Genomic DNA, 22,680 nt, shown 5'->3' with positions numbered 1-22,680 from the left:
TCTTGACAATGCTGCTGCTTAAACATTTCCTCTTGTCTATTGCTGTGGACTTTGTCAAATGGTTGGGATTATAGCATGGGAATCCATCGTGAAATGTGCAGTGATTTTTCTACTCCTAAGAGTGGGACATGGGTGGCGCTGTGGGTTAAACCACTGAGCCTAGGGCTTGCCAATCAGAAGGTTGGCGGTTCGAATCCCTGCGACGGGGTGAACTCCCATTGTTCGCTCCCAGCTCCTGCCAACCTAGTAGTTCGAAAGCTCGTCAAAGTGCAAGTAGATGAATAGGTACCGCTACAGCGGGAAGGTAAATGGCGTTTCTGTGTGCTGCTCTGGTTCGCCAGAAGTGGCTTTGTCATGCTGGCCGCATCACCTGGAAGCTGTACGCCGGCACCCTCAGCCAATAACACGAGATGAGCGCCGCAACCCCAGAGTTGGTCACAACTGGACCTAATGGTCAGGGGTCCCTTTACTTTTACCTTTTTACTCCTAAGAGCTAGCATTCACTTTTTCATTAGTTTGAATTATCCCTCACACTTTGGAGTTGCACAAAGGAAAATAAATCTAATAAAGAGTAGAGAAATTTGCCAGTGTGTAACAGGTATTCTAAATGGATAGAAATACGCAATTTCTGAACAGGATAGGGGGCTTGATCAAAGATGATTAGGTACTGATAGTACAACCACAACTATTTCAACAGAAAACCCTATGGATTAAGAGGCAATTGAACATTTTTGTGCATGTTATGCAGGTTCAGTATGCATCAGAATAAGTATCAGTTTGTGGAAACAAGAATACGTATCAACATGCTCTAAAGCAGTCTTCCCCAACCTTATGCCCCTCAGATGTTTTGGAGTATTACTATGGGAAAGCTGGCTGGAGCTTATAAACTAAAACAGCTGAAGGGCCCCACTATGGGGGAAGCCTGGCCTAAGGCATCTTTTTCAGCATTCCCCAAGGAGCTATTCAACAACTTGGCTCCACCTGATGTACTGTGTGAACCTTACAAGAACTTCTTTGTATTCTGAAATTTAGAATCTTCTGATGTGAGTTTCCAGCTTCGCTCCTCTTTCTTTGTGTAGCAATACATTGCGTGCCAACAGTAAAGCTGTAGGAAGAACTATGATTCATTCAGACCAAGTAGTCCATGGACCAGAGGTCTAAAAATTGGGTGGTCATTACCCTTTGGAGTACTTAAATAGGCTAGCTTTTTTTTAAAAAAAAAAAAGCCCCAAAAGCCCACAACCCTAGTAGATTATTAGCCATGGTAATATTGGTAACTAGTAGTTTTCATTAAGAAAGCTCCATAACATCTAATGATTTTACTAGGGTCAAAGGCTATCAAAAATAGTACCCGATCTTTAAATGAGGTCATTGATACTTTGTTGATAGATTAGAGTATCAACACCATTTAAAGACTAGCATCTTTGGAAAGAGGAGCGCTGACAGATGAATGGTGGAAAGTATTGTTTTACATCAGGATTTCACCACAATGGTTGATAAGTGTCAGTAGTCAAAACATGGAAAATTTGGGTGGATAATATACAGAAGATGAACTTTGGCTTTTGAACAACTTTATTATTATTATTATTATTATTATTATTATTATTATTATTTTATTAAAATAATTTGTATTAAATTTTCCAAATAAACAACTTTAACCATAATGAAAACCCAGAAGACAATGGGTGGTATTCAGTGCTAGTTCTACAGATAGTGAACTAATTGAAGATTGTGCAGCACTTTAGTAAATTTCATTTTAACAAGTAATTCTGCATTCTCCTGATTCACAGAGCAGCAAATTGTCTGTAGCTCTAGAAATAAAGCAAAAAAATTTCTTGAGTTCTACAGAGCCTCTTATCACTCCCACCTCTTTCTCAGTTAATATTGTGCCACCATAATGTGCATACTAAAAGGTAAAGGGGCCCCTGACCATCAAGTCCAGTCGTGTCCGACTCTGCGGTTGCGGTGCATACTAACATCCATATTTGGAGAATGCAAAGAAAAATCATACAGAAAAGTCCCTGTTTATTTTTTCTGGTGGTATATCATAGAAAATTATGCTTCCAGGAAATTTCCCTTAAAATTATTGGACCCCCACGTCTTGCAAAAATAAATTCTTGAAGCTCACCATTATGTTGCAAAGGCTGTGGAGAACGAGGTTCCCATTTTCATGTTTGGTGGGAATGTACCATGGTCCATGCCTTTGGGGGGAAAGTTTTTTATTTGACCTCCAAAATGACTAAATAGTCTATCCCTCCTAATTTGGCACTTGGCATATTATCACCAGATAAAACTCTAAATTCTACCCTTAAATCTAAAGAATTAATTTTCTTTCAGTTCACAGCAGCTAGACTAGTTATTCCCCAATGATGGAAGGAAATCTAGAGGCTTGGATTAATAACATCTGGAGCATTGCCATATCAGAATCCTCCCATACCACCAGCAACTAATCAAAGGCATCTCCAAAAAAGATACATTTGACACAATTTGGTCTCCCCTTTTCTCTTTTATTGAAGAACAGCAGAATATTTTAATGTCAACATCATTGCAGAGGTGTCTGTGGAGGGTATATGGTATATTGATTGAAAAGTGGGGGGGGGGAGAAAACACAAGATGGAATACCATGTTTAATTAATCCTTGTTAATAGCTGTCAGTTGACAAGCAGCCACATCATCTGTCCATCTTAAGTGTAAAGGTTTTAGAAATTGTGCTAGAAAGTATTATATTTCGAAAATTGGTGGATTGCAAAATGATTCAGCATAGGCAAGAATATTCTTTAGATCTCTTGGTAGTTTTACATGAATGCTTAGCATTAAACTTTCTTAAAAACATTGATTTCTAGTAGCAAGACTTCAGGTTTAATCACTGAATTGGTTAGAGATGACAGGTGGAACATTGTCCTTTAAAATGTTTTATTAGTATTAAACAATGCACATATCATCAGATAAAGTAACCTGATAGACACTGAATATTTGTTCATTAAAGTTGCATTGTACATGGCTTGATTTCGGGGGAAACAAGCCAACTGGGGACAGGTGTCTGAAAGCTAGTGCAAGCAGTCTAAAATGATAGGTAAAGGCAGACTGCATTCTTCTGAAATCACAGCCAATTAAAATAGTCAAATAATTCCATTACTGTACAATAGCATCTTAAAATGTTCTCTAACTGCACTATAGTGATAAACTGTCACAGTCCTATGTTTTACAGACATTTTTATTCCTGAGTTAAGATGCCATTGAAATAGCCTCATCTTATTTTCTTTCGTCATTTCTTCAGAATTCAGCAACAAAAATAGTAGAGAGTAAAATGCTGACATGACTATGAACACTGAAATGTTAATTCAAATTCAGTGGGGATGGCTTGAGAAATCATCCCCTAAATATATGAGTAAAAGCATGGGAAACGGCCTCATGATACACTGGTCTCTAAAGTGAAAACAGGGCCAACTCATACAGCCTCTCGCTTCTGGATTTTAATAGTAGTAGCAGTATGGTTGAAGTACAGTTGTACAAGTTACAGGTAGGTAGCCGTGTTGGTCTGCCGTAGTCGAAACAAAATAAAAAAATTCCTTCCAGTAGCACCTTAGAGACCAGCTAAGTTTGTCATTGGTATGAGCTTTCATGTGCATGCACACTTCTTCAGATACACTAAAACAGATACAGAAACAAAAGTGTGCATGCACATGAAAACTCATACCAATGACAAACTTAGTTGGTCTCTAAGGTGCTATTGGAATGAATTTTTTTATTTTGTTTGAACAGTAGTACAGTCGTACCTCGGAAGTCGAACGCCTTGCAGGTCGAACATTTTGGTACCTGAATGCCGCAAACCCAGACGTGAGTGTTCCGGTGGTTTGCAAACGTTATTTGGAACCTGAATGTCTGATGCGGGTTCCGCAGCTTCTGATTGGCTGCAGAATCTTCCCGCAGCTAATCAGAAGCCACGCCTTGGTTTCCAAACGACTTTTGGAAGTCGAACGTACTTCCAGAACAGATTCCGTTCAACTTCCGAGGTACGACTGTATCTTCTTCTTCTTTGGCTATCACTCGTAGCCGAGTAAGATTTAACAATGAGTCCATAAGTGACTGTGGAGGCCAATTCTGGACCCACACCTCCTTCCACAGTGGGACATTAGTTTCTGGGCAGGAGTTGATCACCATGTGGATTTGCCAAGCATGCCTTCCTCTTAGCACGTTTCTCCCTTGCGTCCTGAGTTCAAGTGTCTTCAAAGCCCATGACACCTTTGATAAAGGCTGTTCTCCAACTGGAGTGCTCGCAGGCCAGTGTTTCCCAATTGCCAGTGTTTATACAACATTTTTTTTAGATTTTCCTTTGAGACAGTCTTTAAATCTCTTTTGTTGACCACCAGCATTACACTTTCCATTTTAAAGTTCAGAATAGGTATACTATTATCACCAAAGTAGTGAATGAAATGCTGAATCACAACTGAGGGCATGTTAAAGAGAGAGTGTGTCATAGGATTCTTTTCTTAAGGGGCAGATAAAATAGATTTTTGTTTAACAGGTTGATCATGGTGTGAATGAGAGAGATTCCAGGATATGCATGACTTTTCTGCACATGTAGCAGCTGTAATATAGGCTTCAATTACTCTTGTTTATATATAAGGGTTGTGCAGTGAAGGATCAAGCTTGAATTAACAGTTCTAATAAAAATGTTGCGATGAATTTTGGTTTAAAATAAAGAAGTCTCATTTAAATGCTTTTGCATAGTGTAAGTAAAGGAGCTCTTTCAAGTGGCAATGTATTCACTGTAAAAAATGCAAAATATTTTAAGCTATTTGCTCATAGCTATTGAGATTCTAGTTTGCTGAAGACAGATTTTTTTTCTGCAGGAAATGTGTTTTTTGTCTAAAACTGTTAAATGAAAAGATTGGGGTTGGTTGATTGAGGGATTTATTTAATTGAACCAAGATATAGCCTTTGCAGTTTTGAAAATAGGAAACTAATCTTAAGCAGTTCGTTTAAGTGGGGCTCTCTAGAATGTATTTCCTCCAGCAGCTGTTAACAGTGCTATTCATAGATCACTGTTGGCATTAATCACTTGTACTGCTGCCATTGCCATAAATCTGTATTTCCAAGCTGCATAAGATTTTGTTACACACTGCACTGGATTTAAATTTAAAGGGGCAAAAAATGTATTGATCTGGTAATCATATCTTTAAACCATTTCTTAGAAAATAGTTCACAAATTTGAAGGACTTGGTGCTCATGGTGGTTTTTTTTAACTTGTTACACGAGCAGTTCCTGTTCACTTTGAAGTGCTGGATGTTCAAATTCCAGGTAATTCGCTAATTTTTCCATTTCTTCAAAGCCTTTGCAAATATTTAAAATATCCATATCTAACAATATAGTTGCAGACTCCTTCAAAGAGCTTTCATCCTTTTGAATTATAATTGTGTACTGGTCACACAGTTTATATGTTATTTGATTAATAACATGATTGCTTTCATAATGCTGGATACCAGCCTTCTGCAGAAAGTCTTCCATTGTCATGTTTGCTTCTTCCTCAAATTTCAAATCTATGTTAAGAAAGTCTGCCAGATGTGTAATTATCTCTCTCTCTTCGACTAGTTCAGTATATGCAGAACCGGCTGCTGCACATGTAGACGTACTATCTGTTTCAATCAAATCAAGTTGCTGATCATTTTGATTGTTAGGCTCAAATTGTGTTTGCTGCTTTTCTTCATAGACAGTAGGTTTAGCATGCTGAATATTTTCTGGTTTGTTCTGATTTGCAATATTATCTCTAGACATCTGCTCCTGAGATTCTAGTATAAGATGCCATTGTTTATTTCTTTGACTAAGCCATAACTGAGCCATTGCTAGGTCATCCGAAGTAGTATCGTAATAATGTTCTCTGTGACTGACTATCTCCAAACATTTGGCACCAACTGTCAGCAGTTTAGTTTTACTATCTTCTGTTACCCAATATTTCTGTTGAAGTTGGACTTTTGGGACTGAGGAGAATTCTTGTGTTCCTTCCATGTTCCTGTTGAGGAAAAGATGTACATTAAGGCAACAGTTTGATTTATACAAATTCTGCTTACTATATAAAACAGCCAATAAGAGGGCAGGGAAGATAATAATTTTAATTCATAGAATTACAGTATAGAATTGTAGAGTTGGAAGGGACCTTGAGGGTCATCTAGTCCAACCCTCTGGCATTCATTCTTTTTCATTGGATTTATATCCCATTTTTCAGCTACAGTCCTCAAAGCAGCTAACAACTTTTGTAAAACACACCAAGAACCACATGCTCAAAAACACACACACAACCACCTTCACTGTTCTTCTGAATGGGGCAGCTACTCTTAAGTTGGTCCTATAAGTGGGTGGGGAGGGCATGGTTTGAGTAGGACCTGAGGTTGTCTTTGTCTCCCTCCCTCATTTCTACTTGCTGTGGTGGTATAATTTGCTCTTCACTTATTTGACGGGGGGGAGCTTTGAACCCTTCCTTTCTCACTTTTCTTCTCCTTTTCGCCTGCCACATATGATTTTCCAATCCCCAATCTGGGGATCACACAATCTTGCCGTGAGAAGGGACTCTTGTGTACGAACGTGCATATGTAGAGTTCCTCCTTGTAAGGAGGGAATTTTGACCCAATTCAGATCCCCTTTTGTGTGGAGAATCTTTTCACATGTACCTTGGTTTGTGCAAAGAACTATGAGGCTAGTGCATCAGTGCCTCACAATCTCCTCCCAACTTGTATGATGAGATGTTTAGACAAAGAATAGAGAAAGGCAGTTCAGAATTTGTCAATATGTTCCTTGGCAAACTCTGGAATATTGTTAAAGCAGAGCTGTAAAATCATTGGGGATTTAAATGTTTTTATGCTCAACCTTTCAGTTGTATGAACCTGAAATCGTTCTTTACTGTTTTAGTTTTCAGGGTGGTGTCCAGCAATGTTTGCATAGAACAATCTATATATATAAAAATGTAAAAATCGTGAAATCCGGGGTTCCACTTTTCTCCGTAACTGCTTGACCGATCGTCCTGAAATTTGGACACAATGATCCAGGCCACTCCTAGAGCGTTGTTGGGGGCAAAAATCCCTCAAATCACACACCTGCGCAGGTACAGAAATGATTTTCCACCAACTCAAACAGCGCCCTCAAGTGGCGTAGTACCCTCCTCCACCCCCTCCCTTCCTGAGAAATCTAAGCCACACCCACAAACCGAATGACATCATCATCAACCAAGCAACTTAAACACACCAAGGCAGCCATTTTATCTAGGCCTTTGTTTTAGGCCCCTGACAGGCTGACAGGCCTCCACTAGGCCCGGGGAGGGGGATAACCCACAGCAACACACTTGGGGTCACGGCAAGGGGTTTTACTTTACCATTTAGCACCACTACCCCCCCAAAAAAAACCCACCAAAGAACCAACATTGCCAAGTGGAGGTCGGGGCCTGCCTGGGGGGGTGGTTTGCCACAGACCGCAGCACGGCCTTTGATTTATGTAGGCCCCTACACTGCAAGGGGTTTTACTTTACCATTTAGCAACACTACCCCCACCCCAAAAAACCCCCACCAAAAAACCAACATTGCCAAGTGGAGGTCGGGGCCTGCCTGGGGGGGGGGGTTGCCACAGGACACAGCACGGCCTTTGATTTATGTAGGCCCCTACACTGCAAGGGGTTTTTACTTTACCATTTAGCACCACTACCCCCCCAAACCCCACCAAAAAACCAACATATCTCACCTCGGCATTACAGACTAGACCGCTTTCCAGACTAGGCCAAGTGGAGGTGTGTGGGTGGGGCAATAGAGGGCAGGGATACGTAATGGGTCAGAACGGGGGGGGGAGACACAGGGATGAAACTTGCCCTCTCCACAATATCTCCCCTAGGCTTTGCAGACTAGGCCGCTTTCCAGACTAGGCCAAGTGGAGGTGTGTGTGTGTGTGGGGGCAATAGAGGGCAGGGATACGTAATGGGTCAGAACGGGGGGGGGGGGGAGACACAGGGATGAAACCTGCCCTCTCCACAGTGTCTCGCCTCGACTCAGGGGGACTCTATATTTTCCCTTAAAAAACCCCACATTGGCTTATTTTCAGGGGATGTCTTATTTTTTATTATGCGTCCAGCCTTGCCTCTTCCTTGGGGCCCTCCAGAACTGCGCCTATCACTATGTCTTATTTTCGGGGTATGGCTTATATTGCGCAAATGCTTAGAAATCCTGCTATGGCTTATTTTATATTTTATGGGTATGTCTTATTTTAGGATTGTAAGCCTCTGTGTCTTTTTTTTTAAAACCACAACCATGCACTTTCTCTCCCCAGTTTAAGTCCTCAGATATTTGCAGTGGCCACCCCCCAACACATTTACAATCCCCTACCTTCCCCTTGCCACTTCCTGGGTTTTTTATGGAACTGAACAACTCGGGTGCTTCATAACGTGCCTTCTGTTAATCTAAATATATAGAAATGTTCAGGCTGCATGCGCAGGGGCCAATGTATGGAGATACAGGGGGGAGGGGACAACATAGGGCTCAGACAAAAGTAAATACTGGGAAATTGAACCCAGAAACTAACATTTCCTTCTTCAAGGGTGGGGGCCAATGTAGGAAGATACCGGGGGTAGGGGCCAACACTCCCCAGGGACAACAGAGGGCTCAGACAGAACTGCATGCTGGGAAATAAAACCCAGAACCTAACAGTTCCTTCTCCAAGGGTGGGGGCCAAGGTATGGAGATACATGGGGGAGGGGCCAACACTCCCCAGGGACAACAGAGGAAAGGGTATCCTACCGAAACACAGGGATGAGCTGGGGTGGATGGAGGAGGGGCAGAATACGTCATGGATCAGGACAGGGTGGGGTGGGGGGACCACAGAAAAGAACCACAGCAACGCGTGGCCGGGTCAGCTAGTTATTAATAAATATGGCAACATTTAGATAAACTGCTTCAAAACTTCTCTCCTTTAAAGGTGAAGATAGGCAATTTTTCACACACCCTGTACAGAAGTTTCCATTTGTTTTATGCAACTTTATTGTCTTAACTGAATGGCTCATTTTAGCATATATAGTGTTTCTTAATACTTATTTGCAACTGTTCTTAAGTAGTTCCATCCACATATCAAAAGCCTACAATACACCAGTCACCTCCCTGTTTTTATGCTGCTTTATCACTACTTTTGACTAATAGGTGTTAATTATATGGTTCCCTCCATTTTTAGCAAATCATTTTATACAATCTGAAGAGAAACCAGAGTATCAATATTTACTTTCATTTGAAATGTTTGAAGTGGCCTACCTTGTCATCTGTCTCAGAATGAAAGGGTATGGAAGAAGTGTAGGAGAGCTCCCCCGCCACACCACTGTTTAGTTCAATTTTTTGAGTTGTAAACCCAAGTTTTATTGCCAACAATCCGCTACCTTCAAAGCAACATGCATGGATCACCCCCACCCCTGGTTTATTTTTAGTCACTACCGGTAGTTGAGGGTACCATAGAAACAGTGCATGTGGCAACAGTTTATAGTTACTGTTTATAGATATATCCTGGTTGACACAGAGGTGCTTTGAAGAACCAGCCCAGTACAGTTGGCTGAAATCAATGTTAGATAGCTAACTGGGTAGACACTCATAATTTCTTAACATAATGTATGCTAAGCAAGCAGGGAAGGGAGAGAAGGCCTTTTTAAAGAAAGATTTTTGTTAGGGTTAGAACTCCAGCTGTTAGTGAAATCAAATCTTGTTAATTGCCTTTTACTGACTGCATTCAAGTATTCCTTATGTAAATGCCAGACTTCATTAATGGCATCCTGGTATCATTTGATTGCAAGGGCAAGAGTGGTCTTTTTTGTGCATCCCTCACAGAACTAATTTAGGCTTGCCAAAGCATTTGGACATGCTCCATGGCATATTCCTCCTTTCCCTTTGAACTACCCACCATGGCTGATTCAAGATGGCCAAAGGGGATTTTCTGAGTAGCTCCAGAGCAGTGATGTGGACTTTCTAGAAAATATTCATATGCAAATCAGGGTGATTTGCATTTTGAAAACTTTATAAAGCTCTAGAGAAGGAGTGGGAAACCTTTTTTTTTTACCCCTGGCAGGCTAGATCAAAAAGTGCTCACCCCTCTGAGCCACTTTTGGCAGGTTGGTGAATCCACCTACTTGATACCAGGTGAATCTGAGCCTGCCAGAAGGCAGGAGAACTTGTATTCGGCATCTGTTCATTATTGTTGTTGTTGTTGTTGTTTAGTCGTTTAGTCGTGTCCGACTCTTCGTGACCCCATGGACCATAGCACGCCAGGCACTCCTGTCTTCCACTGCCTCCCGTAGTTTGGTCAAACTCATGTTCGTAGCTTCGAGAACACTGTCCAACCATCTTGTCCTCTGTCGTCCCCTTCTCCTAGTGCCCTCAATCTTTCCCAACATCAGGGTCTTTTCCAAGGATTCTTCTCTTCTCATGAGGTGGCCAAAGTATTGGAGCCTCAGCTTCACGATCTGTCCTTCCAGGGAGCACTCAGGGCTGATTTCCTTAAGAATGGATAGGTTTGATCTTCTAGCAGTCCATGGGACTCTCAAGAGTCTCCTCCAGCACCATAATTCAAAAGCATCAATTCTTCGGCGATCAGCCTTCTTTATGGTCCAGCTCTCACTTCCATACATCACTACTGGGAAAACCATCGCTTTAACTATACGGACCTTTGTCGGCAAGGTGATGTCTCTGCTTTTTAAGATGCTGTCTAGGTTTGTCATTGCTTTTCTCCCAAGAAGCAGGCGTCTTTTAATTTCGTGACTGCTGTCACCATCTGCAGTGATCAAGGAGCCCAAGAAAGTAAAATCTCTCACTGCCTCCATTTCTTCCCCTTCTATTTGCCAGGAGGTGATGGGACCAGTGGCCATGATCTTGGTTTTTTTGATGTTGAGCTTCAGACCATATTTTGCGCTCTCCTCTTTCACCCTCATTAAAAGGTTCTTTAATTCCTCCTCACTTTCTGCCATCAAGGTTGTGTCATCTGCATATCTGAGGTTGTTGATATTTCTTCCGGCAATCTTAATTCCGGCTTGGGATTCATCTAGTCCAGCCTTTCGCATGATGAATTCTGCATATAAGTTAAATAAGCAGGGAGACAATATACAACCTTGTCGTACTCCTTTCCCAATTTTGAACCAATCCGTTGTTCCATATCCAGTTCTAACTGTAGCTTCTTGTCCCACATAGAGATTTCTCAGGAGACAGATGAGGTGATCAGGCACTCCCATTTCTTTAAGAACTTGCCATAGTTTGCTGTGGTCGACACAGTCAAAGGCTTTTGCATAGTCAATGAAGCAGAAGTAGACGTTTTTCTGGAACTCTCTAGCTTTCTCCATAATCCAGCGCATGTTTGCTATTTGGTCTCTGGTTCCTCTGCCCTTTCGAAATCCAGCTTGCACTTCTGGGAGTTCTCGGTCCACATACTGCCTAAGCCTGCCTTGTAGAATTTTAAGCATAACCTTGCTAGCGTGTGAAATGAGGGCAATTGTGCGGTAGTTGGAGCATTCTTTGGCACTGCCCTTCTTTGGAATTGGGATGTAGACTGATCTTCTCCAATCCTCTGGCCATTGCTGAGTTTTCCAAACTTGCTGGCATATTGGGTATAGCACCTTAACAGCATCATCTTTTACTGTTCATTATTAGTAATAAGCTTATGAAACTATTTTTTTTCCTGGTGGAAAAATAAAGCATCAGAAAATTTCCTTCTCCATATCACTGGTCTAGCAGGTGATTAACACTTCTTTGCATGAAGGAATGGTGTCTACGGGCTACTGCCATTAAAGTACTATGTTTGAGGAGTTATTTTCAGACCCTGGCCACCTACCTCTGGGACTAGAGTGTCCTTTACAGAGGACAGTCTTATATTTGAATGGCTGTCCAGTTAAAGCTTGTTTTAAATATAAGCATTAGGAGGATAAGAACAGGGTTTTTTGAAGTTGCCCGGCAAATGTTAGCACCTGGACAGTAGCATAAGCAGGGATATGGGTCACCTGGTCATAGTCTTGCTCACTATGTTGAGATACAGTGTATTTCTCTTTACACTGAAGTAATTAGTTCTAAATTTGCATCTGTGCATATAAACTAGCACCTGCAAATATTTTGCATATGTGTCCCTATCCGTTTTTGTGATACATTTACCCTCTTTTTTGACAGCATACAATTAAAAATAATATAATAAACACACACAAGTCAGTGCTGCAGTAGATGTGTACCTGGCTTTATCCCAATTGCCAGTGTGCAATTATTTGTTGTTGTTGTTGTTTAGTCGTCTTAGTCGTGTTCAACTCTCTGTGACCCCATGAACCAGAGCTTCTCCCTTTTTTATGTCCATGGATTTTTCTTGGCAAAATACTGGAGTGGTTTGCCAGTTCCTTCTCCAGGTGGATCACATTTAGTCTAAACTCTCGGCTAAGACCTGCCCATCTTGGGTGGCCCTGCACGGCATAGCTCATAGCTTCTTGAAGTCAGGGCTGGCTCTAGGGGTAGTCTGGGTGGCATGGGGTGCCAGGGCGCTGGCCCGGTAGGGGCCGCGCGGAAACCGAGCTGCGCGCTGCGCCCGCCCACCAACCGTGGCAAAAAAACGGAGCGGGGTGAGGGTGCCGGAGCAATCTCCGTGCCCAGGCGCCCGACGTGCTTGAGACGGCCCTGCTTGAAGTTATTCAAGCCCTTTCGCCACGACAAGGCAGTGATCCATGAAGGGGGTGCAATTATTTATTGTAGGCCTTTTAGAGAACTTTGTTACAAATGTAGTTAAGATTAATGAATTATGGTAGCAATAGAGATGTGCCTGAACACCAGGCGTCCCCCTCTTCATTGGCATAGCCAAGGGGGGCAGAGAGAGGCAGCTGCCCCATCAATAAAAAGCAATACAGTAAATATACATAGCTTACTGAGTTTCTGCCCCCCCCAACAAAAGGCCTGCCCCCCTAACAAAAATCCTGGCTACACCCATGCCCCTCTTCATAGGGTTGTACCATTTATCTTTGGACAGAACCCTGCCATGCTTAAGGGACCCAAAATGGAGTTGCCTCCTAGGATCCCCTCTTGCCATCCAGCTCTTCTCCCTCTGTGCTGCTGTTGCCACCTTTTTATTTAACCTTTCTAATCTCATAGTAATGATGTGGAGTTAACAAGGGCTATTGACTGTCTGGCTCCGAAGCGCCCTCTCCGATTGCATGGAGCCCGGACAGCTCCGTGGTTTTCCCCGGAGCTGAGGGTGATGAAACAATCGCTGAGACGGCTAGAGCTCCAGTGGCGGAAAACAGACCGGAAACGGGTTAGAGCTCAACATTCTGAATCAGACCGGACACGGGTTAGAGCTCAACATCGAGCCTACCAAGTGGCAATGGTGACGGCGAAGAGGATCTTCTTCACTGTTTCTATTGCATCTGCAGAAAACAGCAGCAGGAGACTTTTTCAGGTGGTTCGCAATCTATCGGAACCACCTCCATCATCAGGGCCTGGTAGGGACCCCAAGATCTCCTGCAATGCTTTTCCAAAGTTTTTTGCAGATAAAGTCGCTCAGATTCGGAAGGAGGTAGACTCCACCGTGGGAGCAGGGCCAGGGCGGGAGAGTGCTAGAGCCCTGTCTAGTCATGTTGTATGGGATCAATTCCAATCTGTTACCTCCAAGGATGTGGACAGGCTGCTTGGACGAGTGAAACCGACCACCTGTCTCCTTGATCCTTGCCCATCCTGGCTAATAAAAGTGAGCCAGGAAGGGCTGGGCAATGGGCTCCGCAGGGTGTTGAATGCTTCCCTCTATGAGGGAGCCTTCGCAGACCCACTGAAAGAGGCGGTCATTAAACCTCTTCTTAAAAAAAAATCTTTAGACCCGGCCAATACAGTGGAACCTCGGTTTATGAACACCTCGGTTTATGAATTTTCGGTTTATGAACACCGCGGACCCATCTGGAACGGATTAATTCATTTTCCATTACTTTCAATGGGAAAGTTCGCTTCAGTTTATGAACGCTTCAGTTTATGGACAGACTTCCGGAACCAATTACACCCATGCTTCAGTTTATGAACATTTCAGTTTAAGTACTCCGCGGACCCGTCTGGAACGGATTAATCCACTTTCCATTACTTTCAATGGGAAAGTTCGCTTCAGTTTATGAACGCTTCAGTTTAAGTACTCCGCGGACCCGTCTGGAACGGATTAATCCACTTTCCATTACTTTCAATGGGAAAGTTTGCTTCAGTTTATGAACGCTTCAGTTTATGAACAGACTTCCGGAACCAATTGTGTTCATAAACCGAGGTACCACTGTATGGCCAACTACCGCCCAGTCTCAAATCTACCATTCTTGGGCAAGGTGATTGAGCGGGTGGTTGCTGAACAACTCCAAGCACGTCTGGAAGAAGCGGACCATTTGGATCCCTTCCAATCGGGATTCAGGCCTCACCATGGGACTGAAACTGCCTTGGTCGTGCTGGTCGATGATCTCCAGCGAGCTAGGGACAAAGGTAAGAGCTGTTTCCTAGTTCTGCTGGATCTCTCAGCGGCCTTTGACACCATCGACCATAACATCCTTCTGGACTGTCTAGAGGGGCTGGGAGCTGGGGGCACTGTCATACAGTGGTTCTGCTCCTTCCTCCTGGGCCGTGTTCAGAAAGTGGTGGTGGGATATGAGTGTTCAGACCCCTGGGCACTCACTTGTGGGGTGCCTCAGGGTTCCGTTCTCTCCCCCATGCTTTTTAATATCTATATGAAGCCGCTGGGAGAGATCATCAGGGGGTTTGGGCTGGGTGTTCATCAGTATGCAGATGACACCCAGCTCTACCTCTCTCTTAAATCAGAACCAGTGAAGGCGGTGAAGGTCCTGTGTGAGTGCCTGGAGGCGGTTGGAGGATGGATGGCAGCTAACGGACTGAAGTTGAATCCTGGCAAGACAGAAGTATTGTTTGTGGGGGACAGGAGGCGGGCAGGTGTGGAGGACTCTCTGGTCTTGAATGGGGTAACTGTGCCCCTGAAGGACCAGGGGCACAGCCTAGGAGTCATTTTGGAGGACCATGAGGCACAGGTTAATTCTGTGTCCAGGGCAGCTGTCTACCAGCTCCATCTGGTACGCAGGCTGAGACCCTACCTGCCCGCGGACTGTCTCGCCAGAGTAGTGCATGCTCTGGTTCAGGGGTTCCCAACAAAATTTTCTCGAGGACCCCTCATCGAGCCACTATTGTGACAAGGACCCCCGTTAATTCCTAATCCTAAAATTAAAAAGTGAGAGCCAAATTAAGAGTCTTTTTATATTTTATATTTATACGTTTTTTACAGTTCTTCCTCTTCATCTGTAGACCTTTGTCGTTTTAACGAACCACTTTTTAACCAACGGTCCATTTTTAACTACGCGAACTGTAGCTTCCGCGAAAAACAACGCTTTGTTTACAAACACTACTATTTTGCAAAGAGGCAGCGCGCGCCAGGGAGGAGGGAGGGGAATGGAGAAGACAAGGTACCTGCGCAGTAGCGCACAAATGAAGCCGACGCGCGCAAAGCATCTTGGGGAGGTGAGCGTTAGTAGAATGCGCGCGCTGCCTCTTTGCAAAACAGTAGTGTTTGTAAAGCGCCACCTAACGGCATACAGCAGAACTACTGCCTCTATCTAATTCTAGTTTTGCTCTAGACTCTGCTCATGCAGGAAGCAGCCAAAACAAAAAATCTGTTATCATACGAAATATATTTAATATATTTTTTATTCTAATAGCATCTTGCGGACCCCTCTGGCATAGCTCGCGGACCCCTGGGGGTCCCCGGACCACCTGTTGGGAACCACTGCTCTGGTTATCTCCTGCTTGGACTACTGCAATGTGCTCTACGTGGGGCTACCTTTGAAGGTGACCCAGAAACTGCAATTAATCCAGAATGTGGCAGCTAGACTAGTGACTGGGAGTGGCCTCCGGGACCACATAACACCGGTCCTGAGAGACCTACACTGGCTCCCAGTACGTTTCTGAGCACAATTCAAAGTGTTGGTACTGACCTTTAAAGCCCTAAACGGCCTCGGTCCAGTATACCTGAAGGAGTGTCTCCACCCCCACCATTCAGCCCAGACACTGAGATCCAGCACCGAGGGCCTTCTGGCGGTTCCCTCATTGCGAGAAGTGAGGTTACAGGGAACCAGACAGAGGGCCTTCTCGGTAGTGGCACCCGTCCTGTGGAACGCCCTCCCAGCAGATGTCAAGGCAATAAGTAACTATTTTACTTTTAGAAGACAACTGAAGGCGGCCCTGTTTAGGGAAGTTTTTAATGTTTAATGCTGTACTGTTTTAATATTCAGTTGGAAGCCGCCCAGAGTGGCTGGGGAAACCCAGCCAGAAGGGCGTATAAATAATAAAGTATTATTATTATTATTATTATTATTATTATTATTATTATTATTATTATTATATTTCCTCCTTCTGTCCCTGGCTGATGAGTTGAAGGGTAGCAAGGGTGGGTGGTAAGGGCAAGGCTACTTGCCAGTCCAAAGCTCTTTGTCAGCCAAAGCGGTTAATCAGATAAAGGAAGTCAAGGTTAAGAAATGGGGGTAAGGACTGTGCAAAAACTTTTCAGTGGTTCAGTTTTACAGTTTCATTTCCTTTGAGTTAAGTGAAGAAATGCAGGTCAGTTATGTTTTGTGTACATACTGTATATTAGGGAGCTTGGACATACTGTATATTAGGGAGCTTGGACATACTGTATATTAGGGAGCTGAGGTTCTTCCAGTCTGAAAATACGGCTTTTAAAACAGATTATAAAAGTGTGTGCAGGAAAGCAGTTGCAGGTGATCAAAATCTCATCTACTGCAGATGATTTGTAGCATCTGAAGCATCAAATGTTTATAGTTTGCAATATTGTTGGAAGAGTAGTTTAAAAGCTGTATGTTGAGTATATTGTAAGATTAGGTGTAACATACCTATTTGTGCTCCAATGGGTTAGTTCAGAAAGCCTTTGTCTCTGACTTCCTCCTTTTAGTTGCAAGTTGAAAAGGCAGCAAATTGTGTTATGTCCTGAATGATGACATAGTTCACATTGTAAAAACAAAAGCACAAGTTTGTACAACTGCCATGATCTATTCAAATGAATTTAAAATGTTCCCTGAAAATTATTTTTTCTTCATTCCATGTAAATTAATTTTTCAGGAAGTGGGTTGCCTTGGGGAATTTTTTTACTCTGGTTAATAAGTAACCATATGGTAACAAGGAGAAGATACCTCTCTATACCAATGGTTCCATATTGGTGGTAGGGGTCCACATAACCCACCTAGGGGGTCTGTGGCACATACCTGTCAACTGTCTGGGACATCCCATTTTGGGGCATTATGCTCTCATGAGCATGAGCTAGAAGACACACATTCCAGTTTTGCACTGGGAGGTGTGGGAGGGGACGGTGGCAGCATTCACATAACAAACTACAATGAACAAAGAATTCAAAAAGGATAAGAAACGGGAGTTTGGGGGACAAGTATCTCAACCATAGAGAGACCTGTTAGATTGTTATGTTAAAGTGATGTCTAAAATGTATAAGATGCTATTGGAATGGCAAACAAAAGACTTAACAAGTGAAATCCTCTATGACATAGTGGGCAAAAAATATTGGGCACAACATAGAATTGGAGGCATGGGAACAATTGTGGAATATGGATATAAAATTTACAGCATGTTATATGTTACAGCGTGTTTTATATGTTATATGAAAATGTTATATAGGTATACCTAACACCTAGTAGACAGGCAAAAATGTACAAATCAAAATTGAATAAGCCAGCACTTTGAACTGGGCCTGGAAGCTAATTGGCAGTCAGTGCAGTCAGACCAGGATTGGTGTCATTTGCTCAAACCATAATGCCTCTGCGATGGTTTCTGGACCAGCTGGTTTTTGAACCATCTTCAAAATCAGCCTCACATATAACGTGTTGCAGTAATCCAACCTAGAAGTTACCAGAGTATAAACAACAGAAGTTTGTCTATCCCTGTCCAGATAGGGGTGCAGCTGGGTCACCAGCTGAAGCTGATGGAATGTAGTCTGCGCTACCAAGATCACCTGAGCCTCAAACAACAGCAAAGGATCCAGGAGTACTTCCCAGCTACATACCCCCTCCTTCAGAGGAAGTGTAACCCCATCAAGAGCAAGCAACGTCCTACCCATCCGGTCTAGGGAGCCATTCATTAACAGTGCCTCAGTCTTATTTGGATTAAGCTTCAGTTTCTTGGCTTTCATCCAATCCATTACCAAGGCAAGACAACGGTCTAGCACAGGCATCCCCAAACTCTGCCCTCCAGACGTTTTGGGACTACAACTCCCATCATCCCTAGCTAACAGGACCAGTGGTCAGGGATGATGGGAGTTGTAGTCCCAAAACATCTGGAGGGCCAAGTTTGGGGGTGCCTGGTCTAGCACATCCACTGCCTCATCTGCAGATGTAAAGGAGAAGTAGAGCTGTGTGTAATCAGCATATTACTGACAATGTACTCCATAACTTAGGGTGACCCACTCAGCAGTTTCATGTAGATGTTAAATAGCACAGGGGATAAAATTGAGCCCCGAGGAACTCGCATATTGAAGGCAGCATCAGATAAAAAGGTTTTACTCTGGACAGTTGATTTAATTATATTCCATACTTGCCTAACGGGATACATAAAAGTCACAAGTTGGTTGACTGTTGAGGAACAAATAGAAGAAAACCCTATGGTCTAAGCCTAGTCTATTTATATATCCATTTCCCACAGATACATTTCTGCCCAAAGTGGTTTACATAAAATAAAGCATAAATATAAAATAGTACTATTGCCATTATATATAATATTATTTATTATTATTTTCCCTTTCCAGTAATGTCCATTCTGAAAGATGTGCTGCAAGACTTCATTTGTGTTTGACTATTGGTACTTAAAACTGGAAAGGAAAATACATAATGGGTAAGTTAATCTGCTTTCATTTTATCACTGAAGAGGAAACTGATTTGTAGAAGAGTGGCAGCATAGTACAGAGGCATTTTTAGAATCTCATATTGAACTAAAGCTATTGAGGCTTGAAATATTTTTGCAGGATGAGAATCTGAATAATGTATGAGATTTGAATATAGCAAACATAGGGAAATGCATGTTTTTTATGTTCTGTTAGTTTCTAACAAAAGGCTTTCCATGCTTGGAACATTGGAAGTATCAAATGAGGAACTTCAAGAATCTATTGGAAGCCAATTTGCTACCTTATATGAATTGCTTCCCACAAAACATCCTGAACTGATGTAACAATAAAAGTATTTTAAAACCATTTCAAGTCCACTACAAATAAAGACTGGGTTAAAAATTTATTCTAAAAAGGCTTGTTGGGAAAGGATGGTGTTCAATTGGCACTGAAAAGCAATAGAGACAGAACGTGTCTGATAGTAATGGGAGGGAGTTCCAAAGGGCAGGTGCTGTTACACTAAAGGCCCAATTCCTATAAAGTCCAGAACATATCTCCTCATGAGACCTAAGGTCTCTTCGGTCCCTAGTGACAGAATGGACCCAGCAGCCCCCTTAAACTATGAAGGGGGAGAGTGACCTTGTACAAAGCAGGCAATTGGCCAGTTGTCTGGGCTTGGGAACAGCTCACCTATAGTACTTCTGTCTTACTAGAACTCAGACTCAGTTGTTTGGCCCTCATCCTGTGCACCACCAATTTTATACAAGAAAAGGGAAAGGGTTTCCTGATGTTTCCCCCAATCACAAACTTGAAGCCAACAGAGAATTACTAAAATTGATTGTGCAGGCATTGAAATTGGAGACCAATGCTAGGCACTCCTATATTTTTGTTGAACCATGAATGTATGCTGTTACTATTGGTCTCCAAACTTATTCACTGTAGTGTGGATTATGCTACCACTGGTTTTCCAAATACTGAGTTCCAGCATTTCTATTTTTTATTCACTAGATGGCACTGCTGAACAAGATAAGGTTTTAGGATTCTGTTTTTGTAGTTCATGGCAAGTCTAGTTTTTTTTTTAATGTAACAAATGTATGAAGAACCATTTGTTTGTCAGGGCCATCAAATTTAAATGTAAACTATAATGGTTTTGATTTGAAAATTATTTTTGAAAGCTTTAGGATTCCTGATACTGCTTTTGTATAAAGAGCTATGAAATTTTCAATAACATAAATGTGTAGAAAAATGAGTAGCCTTCTGTTGAAAAATATGTTTGTCATTAGAAATATATACATTGGAAATATATTCGACCATATATTAAAATACATTTTCATAACCATGAGACCTTATATTCTTATTGCTCAAGAGCCAATTATATCTCAACAACAATATACCATATTTACTCAATTTTATTGCACACCTTTTTTGGCCAAATTACATCATGGAAATTAGGGTGCGCATTAGATTTGATGGCGCATTTACATTTGCCATCAAATACTTTTTGGGTTTAAAGGTTTTGAAAATTGAGGTGCACGTTAAATTTAATGGCACATTATATTCAAGTAAATACAGTATAACCTACAGTATTTTTTCCATTTAACAATCCAATTGAGAATAAATAAAGTCACCATATCAAAACAATGCTATCTATCTAAGAGTGTCTCTTAATACAATACTGTATGTACATTTTCATGGATTCTTTCTCCAATATATAACAAATCATAGAACCAAAAAATTCTAGAGTTGGAAGGGACTCATCTAGTCCAACCCCCTGCAATGCAGGAATATGCAGCTGTCCCATATGGTGATCAAATCTGCAACCTTTGCATTATCAACTCCATGCTCTAACCAACTGAGCTATTGAGGCATAAATTCAAAGTTTCAATAAACAAGTTACTTTAGGGATTTTCAGCCTTTTTGAATCCATGGCTTCCTTGAGTCCACAGCTCCCTTTACATTATTTCTGCGACTTCCCTGTGTGATACAGGGGAATCCCCACTTAAGTGGGAGTTCCTTCCCAGGCCACTGCACATGTCACCAGGACACCTTCCTTCCTTGGTTTTAAAGGTTGTTGAGGAGCTCCGTCTTGCTAAGTTCTAACCCCCGACTGGTTTACTGGAGAACAATGACACTGTCAGTCATAACCATCAATTTCAATGGGCCTACACTGAGTGAGATTAACACTTGCTACAATCCAATATAAATTGGTTTTATCCTACTCAGGGAAGACCCATTGGAGGTCAGTGATCCCTGAGTCAGCCACACCCATCAATTTCAGCAGATCTCCTCTTGGATACGATTACTACTACTACTACTACTACTACTACTACTACTACTACTACAGTTTATTTCCCATCTATTACCTACCTATTTCAATGGATTTCCAATCAAGCAGGACTCAATACTGCCTACAACCCAATGAGAATGAGGATGGGCTTCGCCCAACAAAGTTCTGCTCAAGAGTAGAACCCACTGGGTTCAACGGGTCACAGTTGCCTCACTATCTTCCAATGGGTCTCCTGCCAAGTAGGACTTACACTGGCCACAGCCCAGGCAAGAAGAAGTTGCCTTGTCAGGTTCAACCATCGCCTCACACTCACCATACTGGCCTCATGAACCATCCGATTCCCTCCTTCTCCCTCCTCTCCCTCTTGCAGGCTCCCCTCATGTGCCTGGAGTTCATGGTTGAATATGTTGCATTTAAAAAATGAGTTATCATTTCAATATCCTCAACTATGGAAAGCCAGTAAGCCTGACCTGAGTGCAACAGCACTTCTCCCCAGTTGTGATTCCCAGCAACAGGTATTCAGAGGCATACTGCCTCAGACAGTGGAGGTATGGGTCAAAGCCATTGTAGCTAGTAGCCATTGCTAGCTTTATCTTCCATGAATTTGTCTAAATCTCTTTTAAAGTCCTTCAGGTTGTAGCCATCACTACATCAAAGCAAATCCCACAACTATGCCCTATATCAGGCATAGGCAAACTCCGGCCCTCCAGATTTTTGGGACTACAATTCCCATCATCCCTGACCACTGGTCCTGTTAGCTAGGGAGGATGGGAATTGTATTCCCAAACATCTGGAGGGTCGGAGTTTGCCTATGCCTGCACTATATGAAGACTGACCCTTTTTAGCTTTATTGTATTAAAAGAGGAAGAAAAAGCACTCTGTTGCCACTTTCTCCTTACCATGCACCTTTCTATCACAACAACACCTTTGCTACTTTTTGTGTGTGCCAGAGAAACCTACTCTGACAGAAAGGGGTTATTTCAGCAGTTTGGCTCAGAAAAAGATCTGCTAAGTACATAGTGTCTGGTAAGTCCCATTTAAAATGGCACATTTTAGGCAAATGTAATGTATGCATTTTAGATCAGGCATACACATGTTTGGAGCAAATCTCCTGTTTATTTTGTATGAAGCTCCTCAAGTTGAACTCTTTCTTTGAAACAACTGCTTAGTATTGGGGGAAGTTATATTGGTTCTTTTAGAACTGGTGCTCTCATTAAGTTTTCCATGATGCTTCCTTGTATCATTTAATTGGTTTACTTGTATCATTGAAAGCCAGAACTCAAGCTGGATTTGATACAAGGTCACATATGGAATTTTCTTTTGCTTTCATGAGAACATTATTTGAGCCTACACACACCAAAAATACAGTCAGGAGGTGGACAGAAGAGAGGAAAGGGAATATTTAGTGTTTCTGATATGAAAACCATATTTTTAAGTTCTTCCACCTCATTGGCTCATTTTCAGCAGCCATTTCATATAAAGGGATATGTAATAATAAT

General features: G+C 42.3%; 2 protein-coding genes across 14 annotated transcripts in view; one reads left to right on the top strand and one right to left on the bottom strand.

Moving 5' to 3' along the window:
* RALGPS1 (Ral GEF with PH domain and SH3 binding motif 1) overlaps window positions 1–22,680 on the top strand; it is a 208,806-nt gene that overhangs the window by 11,827 nt on the left and 174,299 nt on the right. For all 13 annotated transcript variants that reach the window (XM_060270380.1, XM_035113375.2, XM_035113382.2 and 10 more), the window contains one exon: window positions 18,820–18,905. The gene's annotated coding sequence lies outside the window, so the exon portion shown is untranslated. The remainder of the gene's footprint in view (window positions 1–18,819; window positions 18,906–22,680) is intronic.
* LOC118084093 (uncharacterized) lies at window positions 3,693–9,332 on the bottom strand. Its single transcript, XM_035113385.2, has 2 exons — window positions 9,276–9,332; window positions 3,693–6,010 (listed from the first exon to the last, which is right to left on the bottom strand). Exons 1-2 carry the CDS (start codon window positions 9,281–9,283, stop codon window positions 5,251–5,253), a joined length of 768 nt encoding a protein of 255 aa, XP_034969276.1. The 5' UTR covers window positions 9,284–9,332; the 3' UTR covers window positions 3,693–5,250.

The sequence above is a fragment of the Zootoca vivipara genome, chromosome Z (genome assembly GCF_963506605.1).
Source record: "Zootoca vivipara chromosome Z, rZooViv1.1, whole genome shotgun sequence".
NCBI lineage: Eukaryota > Metazoa > Chordata > Lepidosauria > Squamata > Lacertidae > Zootoca > Zootoca vivipara.
The sequence above is the reverse complement of the archived record's forward strand: the minus strand, read 5'-3'. Positions and strand labels throughout refer to the sequence as shown.